General features: G+C 46.2%; 1 protein-coding gene and 1 long non-coding RNA gene across 2 annotated transcripts in view; one reads left to right on the top strand and one right to left on the bottom strand.

Annotated features, from left to right (window-relative positions):
* Nucleotides 1-16,995, bottom strand: part of ipo11 (importin 11) — a 145,135-nt gene that overhangs the window by 32,582 nt on the left and 95,558 nt on the right. The window contains exons 24-26 of the mRNA XM_049001391.1: nt 10,349-10,451; nt 10,111-10,223; nt 8,072-8,193 (exon numbers count right to left, since the gene is read on the bottom strand). Coding sequence (XP_048857348.1) covers nt 8,072-8,193; nt 10,111-10,223; nt 10,349-10,451 — 338 coding nt within the window. The remainder of the gene's footprint in view (nt 1-8,071; nt 8,194-10,110; nt 10,224-10,348; nt 10,452-16,995) is intronic.
* Nucleotides 7,014-7,620, top strand: LOC125724924 (uncharacterized). Its single transcript, XR_007387260.1, has 3 exons — nt 7,014-7,197; nt 7,324-7,396; nt 7,597-7,620. It is a non-coding gene; the product is annotated as an uncharacterized LOC125724924 (long non-coding RNA).

Raw genomic sequence — 16,995 nt, 5'->3', positions numbered from 1 at the left:
CCGAAGCACCAATCGGACCGCAGTGGTGCCATCAGGAAGTGCTGAAGCATGAAGCCACTCCAGGCCACAGCACTGCGAGGACGGCTAATGCAGAGCCGGGACACTCCCTTAAAGCACGATGGATAGTGCTGCTTAAGTCGACTGGGGCGACGTCACCGAGGAAAACACCGGGGACACTGTGAGATCAGCTACCCGTGCATTCATCGGCGGTTCACCTCCAGGCGGGGAGAGTGGTCCGCAGTTCCCGCAGAACACAGCCAGGCATCTGATTAACGTTCCGGCACAACCTTGGCTTGTCAGTTATCACAGAGAGCAAAAAACAAGCCTGCGTGGGCAAGTGGGCGCATTCCCAGCACATCCGCAATCTGGGAATATTTATTCCCTGAAAGGCATGGAGAAATACTGCAGGCGCTCCGGTCAAGACGAGCTGCAGGACGTGTCGGATCGCAGCCCGGCTCGGCGTTCTGACACCTCTGCTCGAGATCGTTCATCCAAGCACCCCCCACAGTTTACCGCCCAACTGGAATACGGGTGTTTCAGCACTTTAAAAAAAAAAAACAAGCTTCAGGACCCTTTTATGGAAAGCAGCCACAACAGAACAAAAAGCAGCCAGCTTTGATCACACGGTCCTTTGATGTCTCAAGATCTCCCGTCAAACGCCGATCCGCTGCCCACCGGTGACTCATTAAGAAATGGGTCCTGGTGCCGATCCAGCATTACATTGTTCTCGCACAAGTCGAAACTGCTTAATAAATAAATGCAAGGGAGGGGGGTAATCCTTCAGTACACTTCCCTTGTCCCAAGAATTTCACATTTGATTCTCTGAGAGCTGCATTGAACCGTCTAAATTTAACTCTCAAGTTTTCAAGTTTGAGTCTTCAGCCGCTAGTCTTAATTACTGAGCTGGGCAAATTGCTTCAGTATTTCAGATTTGTTATAAAGATGACCTCAGGTTATCCATCAACATAATAAATACTGCATTTTACTTTCTCCAATGGCACGGGGAGTATGAAGAGAGTGCATGATTAATTACTAATTGGACCAATTAGCGCAGAGGAATGATGCGGAATGAGAAGCAGGGAACGGCGCACGCAGAGCAGGTTCGGGAAAGGGGGATGTCACATGATCTGAAGGGGAAGCGCTGGCGTCCTCGGTAAAGCTCACCCAAAGGAGTGATTTGGGTCAGAACGACAGGGCAGCTGGTCACGTGAAGAAGCAAAGCAGAAGCTTTGAGCTGGGATCTGAAGACATCACCCCAGAGACCTAACCCGTCCACGGGTGACGATGGATACCTGCATGCAAAACTGCATGCAATATTGGTCATCAATCGCAGCACTACGAAGGTTTCCGGAAATGCAGCCCTGTGACACGACTACTGTCATGCATGCTGATGGCATAAGTTGCTAAAACGCGAGGTAAATGAATCACTGGGGGCTCCGGCCTGCATGCTGCAGGCTAGTGACACGTCTGGTCTCTACAGGTATGGCACGTTTACATGAGCACCACAGGTATTACCTCTAAAGAAATCTGCATGAGCGTGGTCATGACATTGGCATGATTATCACTATTTTGCATACTAACTTCCACCCAAATGCAATTCTGGCGACTGTTCTAAATTTAATCTAAACATGCCAAATACTTAATAAAATATTTTAACCATCTATTATTCAGGAAGCTTGTCTGTTTGCTAGTACAGTGTCATTAAAAACTAAACGTTCAAATATTTTACATTTAAAACAATGGATCAAACGTTAATTAGAGGGACACGAAGGCAGAAATTAGTCAGTCTGCGTGTTACAGAGACAAAGGCGGTGCTCGTCCGGCCGCCAGTGAGACATGCGTACTGATATGGAAACACAGCATTCAGGAGCACTGACTGTTTTCTTATGGCCTGTTTTTCCTTTCTTTGTTTTTGATGAAATTTTTAACAAGTTCGCATCCAGCAGAAGCTACAGTAACTGTTTTACAATCGAATGAATATACAGAAGGATCTGACAGGTAGATCTATAACAAGACCTGAAACTAAACTTACTCAGAGACAGCTAACAAAAGCCCCCTGCCCAGATAACTAAACATCCTTATCTACTTCTTCCTTCTAGCACCAATAAACCACAGCTCCTCTATGCTAAACCAAACACTCATAAATAAAAACATTCTATTTATTGTTATTTTAACTAATTATAACTAAGATTTGAATATACACATGGGGTTTAATTAGTAAAAAGTATGCAAAGTGCCAACTCAGTACAGAGGAGGATTAATAACATATTATAAACCAGAACCATCCATCCAATACTGCATCGTCGGGTCCTGGAGCCTATCCACAGCAGCACAGAATAGGAGGCAGGGGATACCCTGGATGGTCACACACAGACACAGACACAGACACACACACACACACACACACACACACACACACACACACACACACACACACACACACACACACACACACACACAAAAGTGACAATTCAGTCCCCAATTAACCTGTCTGCATGTTTTTGAACTGAGAGAAGAAGCCAGAACCCCTGAAGGAAATCCACACACACGCAGAGTGGGGGGGGGGGGGGGGGGACTCAAACCCCTCCAGGCTGCGGAGTGACAGATTGCTGCGTGGTTTTCATAGGCCATTATACTTTACACCCGGCGAATGACCAGTAACAACCTTGACTGGACGTGCAGTGACTGCTCATTCACAGATTCACAGAACTGACCCAAGAAGTCTAATCTAGCGCTCTCGGCCACCAAGTTAATCTGCTGGTTGGGGTTCTGTTCCCCCTGCACCCCCCCACTTTAATTTTAATTTGGCAGGTGTCACTGCCAGCGTCATTTCCAGCAAAGGCCCAGATCGGTGTGAGAATGAGAGGTTGTCAGGACCAAGGCCTCTGTCCCAATCACCCTGAGCCACCTGGGCTCCTCTCGGCAACATGAGGGGGGCCTGTGAGCTGGGCAGAAACCGCTGCCGCCGTCGGGGGGCCATGAATATTCACACGGCGGCCGAGCAGCCAGTGCATTCAGCTAACAGCATTCATGGCCTCTGGAGACGCTCACAAGCAGCACGCCGATAACAGCTACTCCGCTGCATGACTATCGTGTCAAAATCGAGAGAAACAAAGGGGGAGGGAGGGGGCAGTCACAAATAATTATAATGCAAATAATGTAAATTAAATAAACAGGCAAACAAACAGACAAAACTGATTAAACACAGGCACTTATATTTTATTATTTCATTTTATACTTCAGAAAGGTGTGCCCTAATTAGGGCGGTTTGGTTCCGGTAAAACGAAGAAGGATTTATCTCACGCACAGTCTGGCAACTCGCTTCCATCACCCACTGCATCGCTGGGAATAGTGCGTGTCTGTGAGCGATGTGAAACAGCTTCCCCTGCCTGTGGCTGTAACTGGCGCGGGAAACATCCCGCACGCACAGATGCGGCTCTCCTGACGGACGTACAGAGAGAGACGGTGCTCAAATACACGCGCGCTGAGCCCCATCTGACACGCGGAATATTCCAAACCCATTACGGCCATAAATATGGATGCTGCATGCAGATGCTTCTTAAATTCACACTCTGGACCAAATCGGAAAAATTAAGGCAGCGTGTCCTATTACAAGCGCTACATCCATGTAAAGAAAAATTGTTCATTTTCCAGGCCCACAAATGAACACATCTTTATTTTCAATGCAATGAAATCACTATATACATAAATTGACAATTCATAATGTGACGACTACCAAGTAAAATGCTTCCCTAATCACCCTCAGGTATCATACATTTATATCAGTTATCACCAGGTATTTGAGATCTTTGAATCTCTGCGCGTCTTTCAGAAAAGCTAGATTGCAGCATTTCCCTAACATCTCAGAGGAGTTATACAGAACACCTGAAAAGTAGTTTAAATCCACTGCCTCCACGGACAAGCACGAAACTCAGTCACGATGCCAAACATCGAGAAACGTGGTGCTTATTCGCCTACAGCAGTGTTCATTTTGGACTGCAGAACACTAATCTTTATCTCACCCGCCACAGGTCACATGTACAGGGATGTTGAGCAATTTCCAAAAATCAAAGCCCCCTTTTTAAAGACTTGTGCAGGAGCTTTGCAATGCCGCCCGTCCGATTGAAAATCCCAGAGCTGCACTGAACTACGGGACTCAAACGTTTACAAACACGGAAGAAGCAATTTTTTCATGGACCTTCCAATTCATGAGGAGCCCCGGCATTTTCCCAGAACTGTGAATTTCACGCGAGTCACTGGAGCCGTTGTTGAGTTTCACGTTTTAAAGTGTAAACTGAAGAAAAACATAATAGTCCCACTTTGCACAAAATTTCGAGTTTCAAAATATTTTAGTAAATCAGTGAAGAGAAATTTTAATAGGAAACCAAACGAAAAGTTGTGAGGAATTAATAGCTCTTCCCTGGGGTGTCAAATCCGCACAGGCTGGGAGAAACAAGCCCTGTGTCGCAATTTTCACACTCGCAGGAATATATACCTCAAGCCGGCGCACCCCTCCTCCGCAGAGAGCGCTGCTATTCTAACTTTCATTTAAAATTGAAAATGGAATGAGGGTTTTTTTTTTGATGAAGATGTACTGGGGAAGATGCACTGAATGGAAAGACCTTTCAGGCTTCCTGCTCTGCACGCAAACCAGGACTTTGTTCTTTTGTTCATCCGACGCCCAGAAACATAAAAGATTGAGGTGGCAAAAAAAAAAAAAAAAAGTCGGATTGAGGCAAAAGAATCAAACGTTATTTCTGATTTACCACCCAGTAGGTAAACCTGGTCACTCTTCCTGAATCCGGAGATTTTGAGTAGGATGCGATATGTAGGATCTTCGCCACAATTATTATTATTATTATTGTTGGTTTTAGTGATTTTGAAAAAAGAATTTGAAACATTTCCTAAGGCTCTGCACTCGCCAGAGTTGGTCTGCCCCTAATTCTGGGAATGCCCTTTCAAATATTGGTGGAAGGTGTAAGAGGAGCTGCCACTGTGAGCGAAAGATAAAACAATACAGTCAAATGCAAATGTGATTTGGAAGTCTCTCATAGCTGCTTGGCTTATCTGATGGTATATGGTATCATAAGACCATTATTATGTAATGCGATTAAGTCAGTGTGGAGAACCCAGAGTACTTCGGCCCACAAAGATGCTTTGAGTGAAAACCTACTGAAAGCCAAACAGGCCTGGGCAGTTCCTTGTACGTCACACACGGTTACGCCTAATTTCAGGTGCTCTCATGTGAGCAGAGGGCAGTTATACGCAAGGAATACATTCTGCAAAAGTTATACCAATGTAAAGCTAAATTCTCGTATGATTGTTCAGCCTGTCTTTCGGAGAAAGACAGAATACTTTCTCAGAATACTTTTCATGCAGTTTTTCCCCAGAATGCCTTTTACATTTAATGACCTTGAATGCTGAAAATCTATTTTAAGACTTAAGGGTCCGCAGGAACCCTAATGTGAGCACTTAAGGTGAAAGGATCGTTTGTCCGTCCCAGGCAGGACGTGCAAGCAGCCAACCAAGCCGTGGGGGGGGGGCATAAACCACAACTCTGAATGCTTGGAAATGCTCAATCAGGGCGATTTCTCGAGGGAAACACGTTTCACATCCAATTTTAGAACCGCGCTTTCAATACGTTATAGATGTTTACGTGATAAAACCGAGAGAAGAGATCAATGAAGCAGGGGAGTTTGCAGTCATCGTTTTGGCCGATTTATCTTGTACTTAACCAGCAGGAAGTGAGGTGATAAAAGTGATCATTTCACGCAGATTTGAGGTGCATCCTTCCATCTGGCAGACTTCTCAGTCACTACACTATGGCAGTCAGGTCTAAATCATTCGGGCTCTCGCAAACATCATGACATAAAAAAAAACCTTTAGAAGCACTGAAACGGTGCATTATACTGTCTATAAAACTAGAAATAAATAAATCCACCCCTCCATCGTCCAAATGATTATCCAGTACAGGGTTATGGAGGGGACTGGAGTCCATGCCAGGCAGAGAGGGCACAAGGCGGGGGAGCAGACAGGAGCGGATGCCAGTCTGTCTCAGGGCACATACAGTCATATGTCGACCGGCAATTTAGCGAGCGGAACAAAACGAATACTAGAACCAGCAGAGTTTCTTTCGATCTCCTTTACCTGCCAGCTAACAGGCCGCCGCGTTAGCATACCGCTCAGCCATCAAGAAAACAACGGGACAGTCGGTAATCCTCACGGCAGCAGAGTCTGCTACCCCGAAAAGCCGTAAAGCCCACAATACAGTCGTGTTGGTCTCATAGGTTTTTAAGTACTGGTTTCCATAGCTGATTTATCTTGTGAAATTAATTTTAATCCCATACTAGTAAATAAAAACCTCGCTTTAACATAAATACCAAATTAATTATCGCTTTAATCGGTATTGGGTTGTGATTGGGTGAGCTTCATTATCTCAGGTCAGGTCAGGTACTGATCTCATTCATTTTATATTTGTAGGAGCAACAATGCACAAGGAACAGAAAGCTGCTTCAGCCAAAAACTGTGCATTTTACAAGTCATTTCAAATAAAAACATATATTATTTAATATATGTTTTACTTTCACCTGGGTTGATTTGCATTTAAAAAATAACATACAGCTCAACATATAACTCATACAGCTCATAAAAAACAGAAACTTCAAAGAACTTGAAATTGCCAGTAAACTCCACCCATTTACCAAATGTTTTATAAAATACCGATTGCAGGTTTTCGATTTCCTGACAGAGCGGCCACTCATTAAAACATTGTGGCTTTTTGGTTTAGGGTGTTACATTCGCTTCTATTAACAACACTAATGGCACATTAGCACAAACAAAAGGGCTGTATATACCGAAGTAACGGTTAAAGGAATTTAATAATCATTGGAGGGACACACCACGCTTCTGAAGAAGGCCTGTCTGTCTCCTCAGATTCTGCTGAACATTTACCGCTGTACTGTCCAGAGCATATTGACTAACTCCATCATGATAAGGTATGGCAACTGCTCCGTAGCTGACAGGAAGGCCATGGTGAAACTGCCCAGCATATCGTCCGCATCCTGCTGCCAACCATCGCTGACCTGCAGCATACACGGGGTGCGTGTGACAGGCTTGCAGCGTCACCAAAAATGCCTCACACCCCAACCATAGACTGTTTACTCTCCTGCCATCAGGGAGGTGCTACAGGAGCCATAGGTCCCGAACCGGCGGGGGGGCCTTAGGTCCCGAACCGGCGGGGGGCCTTAGGTCCCGAACCGGAGGGGGGCCTTAGGTCCCGAACCGGCGGGGGGCCTTAGGTCCCGAATCGGCGGGGGGCCTTAGGTCCCGAACCGGCGGGGGGCCTTAGGTCCCGAACCGGCGGGAGTCGTAGGTCCCGAACCGGCGGGAGTCGTAGGTCCCGAACCGGAGGGGGGCCTTAGGTCCCGAACCGGAGGGGAGCCTTAGGTCCCGAACCGGAGGGGGGCCTTAGGTCCCGAACCGGAGGGGGGCCTTAAGTCCCGAACCGGAGGGGGGCCTTAGGTCCCGAACCGGAGGGGGGCCTTAGGTCCCGAACCGGCGGGGGGCCTTAAGTCCCGAACCGGCGGGGGGCCTTAGGTCCCGAACCGGCGGGAGTCGTAGGTCCCGAACCGGTGGGGGCCTTAGACTCTGAACCAGTGGGAGCCGTAGGAAAGTGACTGGAAGATTGGAAAGTGAAAGTGAAAGTGTTTTGGCGCTGGTCCACACACATGAATCCAAAGTGACTGGGGCTGATTAGCTGGTCCACTCTGAGAGATAAGTGATTAAGCTACTCCACTGAAGGAAGTTAAAGTAGGACCTGAAGTATTTTCTGGAAAGAAAGTGGCAGCTGTGTCCACCTACGACACTCATTCACAGTCTGGGGTGGGGGCTGAGGCAGAGCAGCAGTCTTCAGATGCCCATCCACATCAGCATTACGAACCATGTAACTGTCCTCTCATCTCAGCGTGACACCGACAGCATATTCAAGTCCGCCCACTTGGTAGCAAATGCCGGTTGGTCGCTTGATTTCCCCAGTCGGGTGGAGGACTGGCCAAAGGCTGCTGTGACTCACCTGTTGTCTGACGGGAGCAGGGAGAGCAGAGCCAGTGAGGAGAGCTTTCTCCTCTCGGGCTGCGTGATGTTGTCCATGCGGTCCACCCACATCTCGATGAGACTCCCCAGGAGCTGGTCCATCTGGCACAGTCAGAATGGCAGAGGCGCGTGGTTAAACGCAAGGCCGAGCAGGTGGAGCACACCATCAGAGCCGTACAGGGAGATGCGGCATGTTTAACTCGGCTGGACAGTAGCCCTGCCAACCTCTCAGGTGGGAAAATACATATCAAACATCCATCAGACCCGCCGACTCGGCTACCCTGGAAACACAACTTTCCCCGAGTGGTTATATCAACTTAAACTTGACACCTTTGCATCACTCATGTACCGCACCTAGCTACTCATGCTGCCTCACATCCCCTGCCGATGGACATGAAAGCCTGTGTGTAATTACCGTGACCTGCAGGACCATCTGCACTAATTTTACAGCTACACAGTGCTCTGTCTAGTGATCTGACAAAAAAAAAAAAAAAGTAGCAAAGCACTGTTACATAAAGCCGACCAAACACTGTTTTTCCACCCCAGATCCATCCACCGGCAATACTTAATTACCGGCATGTTCAGACTGAATGATGGTGACAGATAAAATACAGGGTGGCTCACATGCTTGCCTATACCCAGTTACATTTTACATAATCCTTTTATACTCGTTGCTGCAGGTGTGTGGATGGCGTGCTGTAAGGTCTCTGTCATTCAACGGAGGTGCTGGGGGGGGGGGGGGGGGGGTCGCTGTTGACGGGGGCGACAAACATTTCTCTGAGGAACTTAACCAGAAGAGAAAATGGAAGACGTCGCTCTGTGTAGCCAAATTCCCAAGGAACCTCCCCCGATAATGGTCTTCGAGCCCATGTACCAACGGGGGAAGGACAGCGGAACCCTAAAGTCGGGAGACTTCAGGGCCTCCTGTTGGGGTTTTAAATAACTTCACTGCCGACTGCGTATTGGGTCGATTCCGGGCGGCATGCATAGTGGAAGACTCTCGGCAGGGAGGAACGCAGCAAAGCCTGACCCAAGACAACAGCAGTGCCCAGTCGCACGGACTGATCCACCAGGAACAAGCGAGACCTACGGCAGCGAGATCTCCAGGACAAAACACGAAATTACTTATCCGTTCATTTATTCTGCTCTTTCTTAAATGAAACGCGCCTGTGACAGATGGAGTAAAAAATTCTTTAGCTGTAAGAGAAATTTCAAAGCATATTTCTTCCCGATTGGCAAATAAATTGCAGAGGGTGCAACACAAAAACAAATATGCTTCAAAGGGAAGCCGTCATGCTTGGAAAAAAAAGCACCTGTAAAAGCAACGTAAGAACTCAGCCCTGTGCGACTTCAGACCTGCCAAAATATATCCCGTGAAAGAGGCAATTACCAAATGGATGTGTGGCTTAAAATAGCTGGAACCATATATAAATGAGAGTAAATTGCATTCTGGAACACAAAAGATATTAAACATTGTTCTTCTGCCAGTGTAACTGTGACCTCAACATACACAGAAAAAAGAAAATTGAGAATGTGAGTGTTTCATGAGCATAAGAAATAAAAAAGATGGCAGTTGCTGTGGTTATTCCTGAGTGAATTTCTTCGAGGAACAAAATATATATGCATGACAGGAGGTGGCTCCTGCTTTAACTCTGAAGTGGTTGTGCTTCATATTATTAGTATTACTGCTACTTTCCACCTTAAGAGGGTTCTCTGACATCAAACGGAACAATAGAGAGCCCCACATAGGTCACATCTCAGGCAGCTGCCTTGGCACCGGCGTAATTAGTCAGCGGCTCTCAACAGGACCCCAAACTTATTCATGCAGCCCACATGCTTCTGCATTAAGCCCAACCCGAAACGGCGGTTCTGCTGATGTCATTCCAGCGGCGTGCGGCACCTCGCGCCCAGTGAAAAGACGCGGGGTGCCAGTGCGTGACGCAGAAGCAAATCGAAGGCGGCTATGCGGTGACAGGACAGATATCTGCCAGTCTGCAGGGTGGTGGTATAACGACATACCTCCTGGTTGAACTCTACGCCCATCTGTGTGAGGAGGGAGGAGAAGAAGCTGGAGTTCTGGAGGAGCACGCGGCCGATGATTCCCAGGTATGTGGACATGACCACGGGGGTACCTCTGTAAAGGCACAACATGCACAGGGTCCCTCATTACATGCGTGAGAATCTGCAACACCTTCCTCGGCCCACTTCTCTCCAAGCTGTCCAAGAGGCGGGTGGTTAAGAAATGGCGCAGGAAGGCGACCCACCTCTCCGTCTAGGATTCCTCGGAAGACGTCGGGCAGGAGGGGTTGGAACATGAGGGCGCCTAAATGGGGGCTCACTTTAATGGCGATTTCTACCACCTAAGGGAAGAGGACAGTCAAACATCAAAACCCTCCCTTGCCCATACCTGCTTATCCAGTATAGTGCGAGGTGAGCCTATTCCAGCAAGGAGAAGATACAAGGCGCCCGTGCAGGACATCAGTCTACCACAGGGCACACATGCGAACACAATGAATACGAACACCTCATAATGCTGACAACCCAAAGTTCTAAATGTCATCCATCCATCCATCCATCCAGTCTCTTGTTCTACATGCTAACCTCATTCCCTCCTCTCATGCCACATTTTTGGCTGGTGTAGCCCAGTACTTGACTTTACGTCAAGCTGTGCACATGCCATCAGACACCATGAACAATTCACAGACATAAACTCTCCCAATTCCATGTACCTAGACTCTGGAAGAAAACACACATAAAAACAAGACAGACGTGCGAACTTCACATAGTCTGAACCTGGGCTGAGAATTGAGACCACTGTGCTACTGAGTCCCAGGACACTGGCTGCGTGGCGTATGGAAACACGTTTGACCGCACCCCCCACGTTGTTGCTACGGAGCTGCTACTGCAAGCCCTGCCTTTCTACACTGAATTTACCTTGATAACGGCCATCAAAATAACGTGTGATTTATAAAACGTAGAAAAGTGAAGACCATAATGTTGACTAGCAAGCAGTCATGTGATTTTTGCTTACCCTTGTCCAGGGTGAGAGAGAGCACACTTGAAAACAACTGAGCTTTGCCTAATGTTCTGTTAATTTACAGACACAATATAATTATTGGCTACATTGGGTCTTCGCCTGACTATAGCGCATGTGTACCCTCCACTTTCTCCTTTAATAACACAAATTGGAAAAAGGGTCTTAAAAAATAGTATCTTGTAAAATATATATCTATGTTTTTTCATGCCTAAAGGCTGGACAATGAAACTAAACTGAAAGGCGGCCGCTCTGTAATAATGCTGGCATGACGTCGTACCCAAACGTGTTCGTTTAAATCCTGACAGTCACAAGATGTTAACCAAACACAACATTAAGATAACAGCCAGGATGTGACAATACGTCAGGAAGAGTTTCCTCTACTCAGTACAATATTAATTCAATCATTACCAGAGGTGGAGATTTCCAAACCACTTATCCTACTGGGTCGCGGGGGGGGGGGGGACCTATCCCAGAATGCAATTAGGCACATGGCAGGGAACAACCCAGGATGGGGGGCCAGCCCATCGCATGGCACATTCTTCACACACATGCACTCCTACAGGTAATTTAGCAAGTCAAATTAGCCTCAGCATGTCTTTGGACTGTGGGGGGAAACCAGAGTACCCAGAGAAAACCCTACGACAACATGGGGCGAACATGCAAACTCCACACACATGTGACCCAGGCGGAGACTCGGACCCGGGTCCCAGAGGTGTGAGTCAACAGCGCTAACCACTGCACCACCATGCCGCCCCCTCTGATCATTACATTCTTCCTAAATACAAAGTATTCTCAGCAAAATGTGCAGGGAGAGAAATTGCAAAAACATTTACAGTAACAATGATTAGGATTCATTAGTTTAAAACAGGTATAGCAGAGAACAGGCGAGTTCGCTCAGTAGGGAAGTTTTAATCCTGTTTAGAAATACAAGTAAAGGCTTGCCTGCTTATTTACTGAAGCAGGCGTAAACCATAATTAAAATAGTTTTTTAATTATTCGTAATAATTAAAACACATAAAACAAGACAGACATGCAAACTCCACACCCTGAACCTGGGCTGAGATACAAGACCACCGCGCTACGATGCTAGCTCAACGCTGTGGTGTCTGTCAGCCAATGCTCACCGCTAATTAAAAAAAATAAATGACAATTGCTTTATTTTCCCTTTGCAGAAGTACGAGCACAGGTTGGAATGCTTCTCTTCACCTACACCATCTTGTTCTCCATAGCTTGGGGGTCTCCCAACACGCCGGTCTCACGCTGGCAGTTTGGCTGCTCTAGCCAGTTAAAATGGGCGTGGAAATAAAAATCAACTGGTCCCGCAGGCGTGACCCTGCACGCCATGCAGCGAATGTGTCCCAAGCCTGGGCCACTGCGTCCCACCATCGAAACCCTCCGGAAATGAAGACCACTTTTCAGACTGAAACCCATTAAAATGTCAGAGCAGCGTATTTCCTCAAAGGTATTTACTTGGCTGTACGTAAAGCACATGGACCGTCCACCTCTCCAGACAGCGCTACGGCAGACTCATTTCGCCTTTGAGAAATTTTTAATAGGTTGAATGCCGTGCCAGAGAACTGGGCCCTGAACTGGTCGAGTTTATCGTCCGTCGGAGAAATGAATATCTACAGATAAGTGGTTGATATTCAATTTACAATGAGCACGTCAAAAGGGGATCAGAAACCCCCCCCCCCCCCCCCCCCCCGGCTCTGCTGCCATGGATTTGAATTATTTTAATTCTCTTATCTTACTCTGAGCCTACAGGCAATGACAGCTCTAACTCTGGGGTCTTTAAACAGACTGATAATGGAAAACTGTGTCAGCAGATGAGGAAAGTTCTAGAATGCAGGAAATGTGAATTCCTATGGACGTCTCCAGCAGAGTGAAGCCATATATAAAAAAAAGCGTACCACAACACAAACAGCACAGCGTATATCTTCATATATTTCTAACCAATATAAGAAACATTATATATTTCATGTGTGATGTCACATTAACGTTTTTCTGTATTTAGAACAAACTCCATTTGTCATTTAGCGGTGGAGGGGGAGGACTCTGACACACACAGACAAAAATGCCGCCCTCACTGCAGAATAATTCTGCCGTGCGCTAGAGGCCTCACATGTGTTTAAATGTCATCCGAAACCTCAGCCATAAATCACGCACACGTGGACAAGGATGGATTTGTTAAAATGCCGCGGACGGCGGGCTCTCGGCTACACTCGTTAACTTAACTCGATTTTCAACAACCCATTCTGCTGCCAACTAATTAGAGATCCTGACAAGCATACGCCTGGCTTTTACTCAGTTACAAAAGAAGATTAAGGAGCGAAGGATTCACTGCCACACCTGAGGTGCAGTGTGGCACAGTGATTATGGGACACCTTCTCCTTGGTCCCATCTGCATGGATCTGGCACACACACATGCTGGAAATGGGATCCAGACCCCCAACCCTGCAGCTGTGAAGCAACAACGTTGACTATTAAGCCACTATGACACCCTCAGCATTCTTTACGTGCAGCTAAAATATCTAATCCAACCCACATCTCCTGGTACTGGGGAAGAGGCAGAGAGCATGTGACACCTTTAATCCCAGTTGTGCCAACATAGCCCGACCCCCCCTAATCTCACGCCAGACATGTCACTCTGTCCTAGGGGTGGCTAATCTCTTTCAAAGCAGGAAAATGTCTCCAAGCAGGAGGAGAGCTGAACAAAGGGACATGGTGTTCCTGGGGGCCTAACCCACCACTCACCTTCCTGCTCATTGCTGGTCGAGAGACTCAGGACAGGTAAGGGACCTCGGTAATTTTCACAGCAGCAGAGAAAATGAACTGAACTGGTTTTATTACACATTGCAGGAAACCAATAAATTTTCCCATCTCATCAAGAAAAGCGTTAAATGAATATGTACACCACATATGCTGATAACTCAGTTTCAAATGTTAAGCATCCATCCATACATCAGTCTTTTGTTCTATATGCTAATTCCGTTTTCTAATGCCAAATGTCCAGTTGGTGTAAACCACTATTTGATTTTACATTAAGCTACCTACACATTACGCTTTGCAGTGTGATTACCAATCAAGACTCTACATGAATTAGCTCAAAGCCTTGAGTGAACAGGCTCCTGGTTCTGGCAGCTTGCCTCGGGCAGTGATGATGGGTTTTTACGATGCCATTAGTGCCATTTAAGGGGATCAGAAGTGAACGACAGAAGGGGAAAACAAAACAAAACAAAAAACAAGCAAGGAAAAACACCCTTACCAGCTGTCAGCCCCCAAATAAACAAACAAAAAAACAAATAATTGAAATGCTTAGGGTCTAATTTAAGGTCAGACAACTCCTGCAGTTCTTAAGCATGCCCATAATCATACAGAGGCTATTTATCAAACAAAACAGGAATTCAAGAAGTGTACAGGAAGTGGCACGATTACATTAACAAATAATAGACATTTTAAGAGAGAAAATCTCTTCTGGCAAACCGTGACTGTATGTTAAAAAGTTTTGTGGATACGGTTTACAGAAAGCATTAGCCCAAGCTAAAAGCTTTTTTTTTTTGGGGGGGGGGGGGGGGTGCACCTTTTCAATCTGCCAAGTATTGACAGACATGTAAAAAAATAAAATTAAGCAAACACTTTCAGAATCACTTATTGCTGGATGTGAAACAGTACCTGCACCTGAGTGAAAAGAGAGAGGGTGTAATTTCTTTCCATGTTGTTTTGTTGCCGTTTTGTCCCACCCCCCCACCCCACCCCCGCCCCCCAGCCCCCAGCCCCCTGACATTCACAAATCCCACATCCAGTGAGCAGAAACAGAGGCTGTCATCAAGCCCGAATAACAGCGTGAAAGGCAGCTCTCTCAGACCTGGAAACAAAAGCTGCTTTCTCACATGCCCACAACCCCCCCCCCCCATGGCATGATAATCAAAATATATAAATAAATAAAATACGATCACATGAAATAAGGGATGACCCATTTCAGACAACATTCAACCATTTAGAAACCAGTGCGTAAAGGAAACTCCCTTGTTTGTACCTTGGTAACTGGACCACTGATCCCCAAGTAATGGCAAGTTATAGACAAATAAATATGTTGCGGCAAATGGATCAGCTGGCTAGAATACTGTGCCTGCAACTGGAAGGTTGTCGGTTCAAATCCCAAGGTGGACAGAGATAACGCCAGTTACCCTTGAGCAATGCACTTCACCTCCAGCTGCTCCAAGGACCTGTCTGTCCCAGATTTGTCAAATATGAGTGTCATTTTGTATTAAACTGTCTGTTAAACAAATAAAATGTAACATTGGGATGAGTCTGCCCACATGTCTGAGATGTAACATTACGCATCCCAAGTATGTGGTACCTGTTAAAGGTCAGACAAAGGATCTTAGGGGCCATCCATCCATCCATGATCTTCCGCTTATCTGAGGGCCGCGACCCGATCTTAGGGGCGATATATGCATATCAGACACATTCTGGCACAAGCGGCCTGCTTGCCTGCAGCCAGAGTTAACAGGTGTGATGAGCTACCTCAGCAAACAGAGTCCAGTCAGTCTGGTCATCCTACAGATCTGGTAATAAGACGAGGGAAGCAGAAGCTGACATCTAAGCTACAAGGATTTGCATCCCAGTGAGCCATTTCCAACAGGATGCATTGGCAGAGTTTCTATTATAATCACATTTACCGAAACAATAACCAGACCTTAAACAAACTAACAGGAGTAAACAGAAGACTGGGTGGAGGGGAAAAAAAGGAGGATGAAGAGGATGGAAGGACACGAATCCCATGCGGGATTTGCACCAATGTGTTTATCGAGGTATTTATTATAAAAGCATTAATTAAACTGTGAACAAAGCAGAAGAAATGTTAATTATTAAATGACTCTGGCTGCCACTGCATCGCATTCTGGCATTTTGCAGAGACGCAGTCACGCAAAACAAATCGGAAAGACAAAAATCGATCTCACCAGCTCAAATCCCAAGGTGAGAATTACTGCGTTCTCTAACGAGCTAGCCAGACACATCCAAATAAACTGCATTTCTCCACTTATCTCCCAAGGCCGAGAATGGGGGGAAAAGAACACATACATATATTATATATGTATTAAATTCACCATGGCAACTGGAATCTGAGGCTTCAGAAAGGCAAACGTTCCAGAGAACTCTGACGTTATTCGGAAAATGGATTTAAGGATTTTATGCACTGGGTCAGGTGTCAGCCTTATGGGTATCCCGACAGCACCATTTAAAGTTCCATTTCTAATCAAATGTGAATGCAAATGTAGCGTATGCTGCCAATTCACAGGTTTATTTAGATAAATGCCACAATGCTTATCCACTGATTGCCAGAAAATGCCACAGAGTAAGGAGGTGAGAGAAAAAAAAAACTAAAGCCATTTCTTTAACATTTAAGAATTCAAATGACTTGAATGAATCTTAAGGATTCTTTGTAACTACTGAGATTTATACTACAAAGATTTATACCTGCACTGAATCAACTACATCCTGACTAAGTAGAAGTGCTACTCGGTCCATCATGCTGTACTCAATTGTTTCCCAAACCAGTCCTCAGGGCACACTGGATGGATCCACATTTTTTGTATACCCCAGTTCCCAGCACACCTGTAAGGCTTTTAGAGCTTGGGTTTTTGATTGCTTGGGTCAGGCATTCTGGGAACTGGGATAAAACAAAGACTGCTACACCCTCTGGACTGCACCTTTGTAGAGTATTCACATGATAATGACCCCAAACACACCTCAAAGCTTTGTAAGAACTAAGAGGAGTAAAGAATGTCATGAAACTCCCTGCACACTCAGCTGACTCCGACCCCATCGGATATTTAAGGTGGCCCCCTGAGCACCAGGAAAGC

This window comes from Brienomyrus brachyistius, chromosome 2, assembly GCF_023856365.1.
Source record: "Brienomyrus brachyistius isolate T26 chromosome 2, BBRACH_0.4, whole genome shotgun sequence".
NCBI lineage: Eukaryota > Metazoa > Chordata > Actinopteri > Osteoglossiformes > Mormyridae > Brienomyrus > Brienomyrus brachyistius.
The sequence above is the reverse complement of the archived record's forward strand: the minus strand, read 5'-3'. Positions and strand labels throughout refer to the sequence as shown.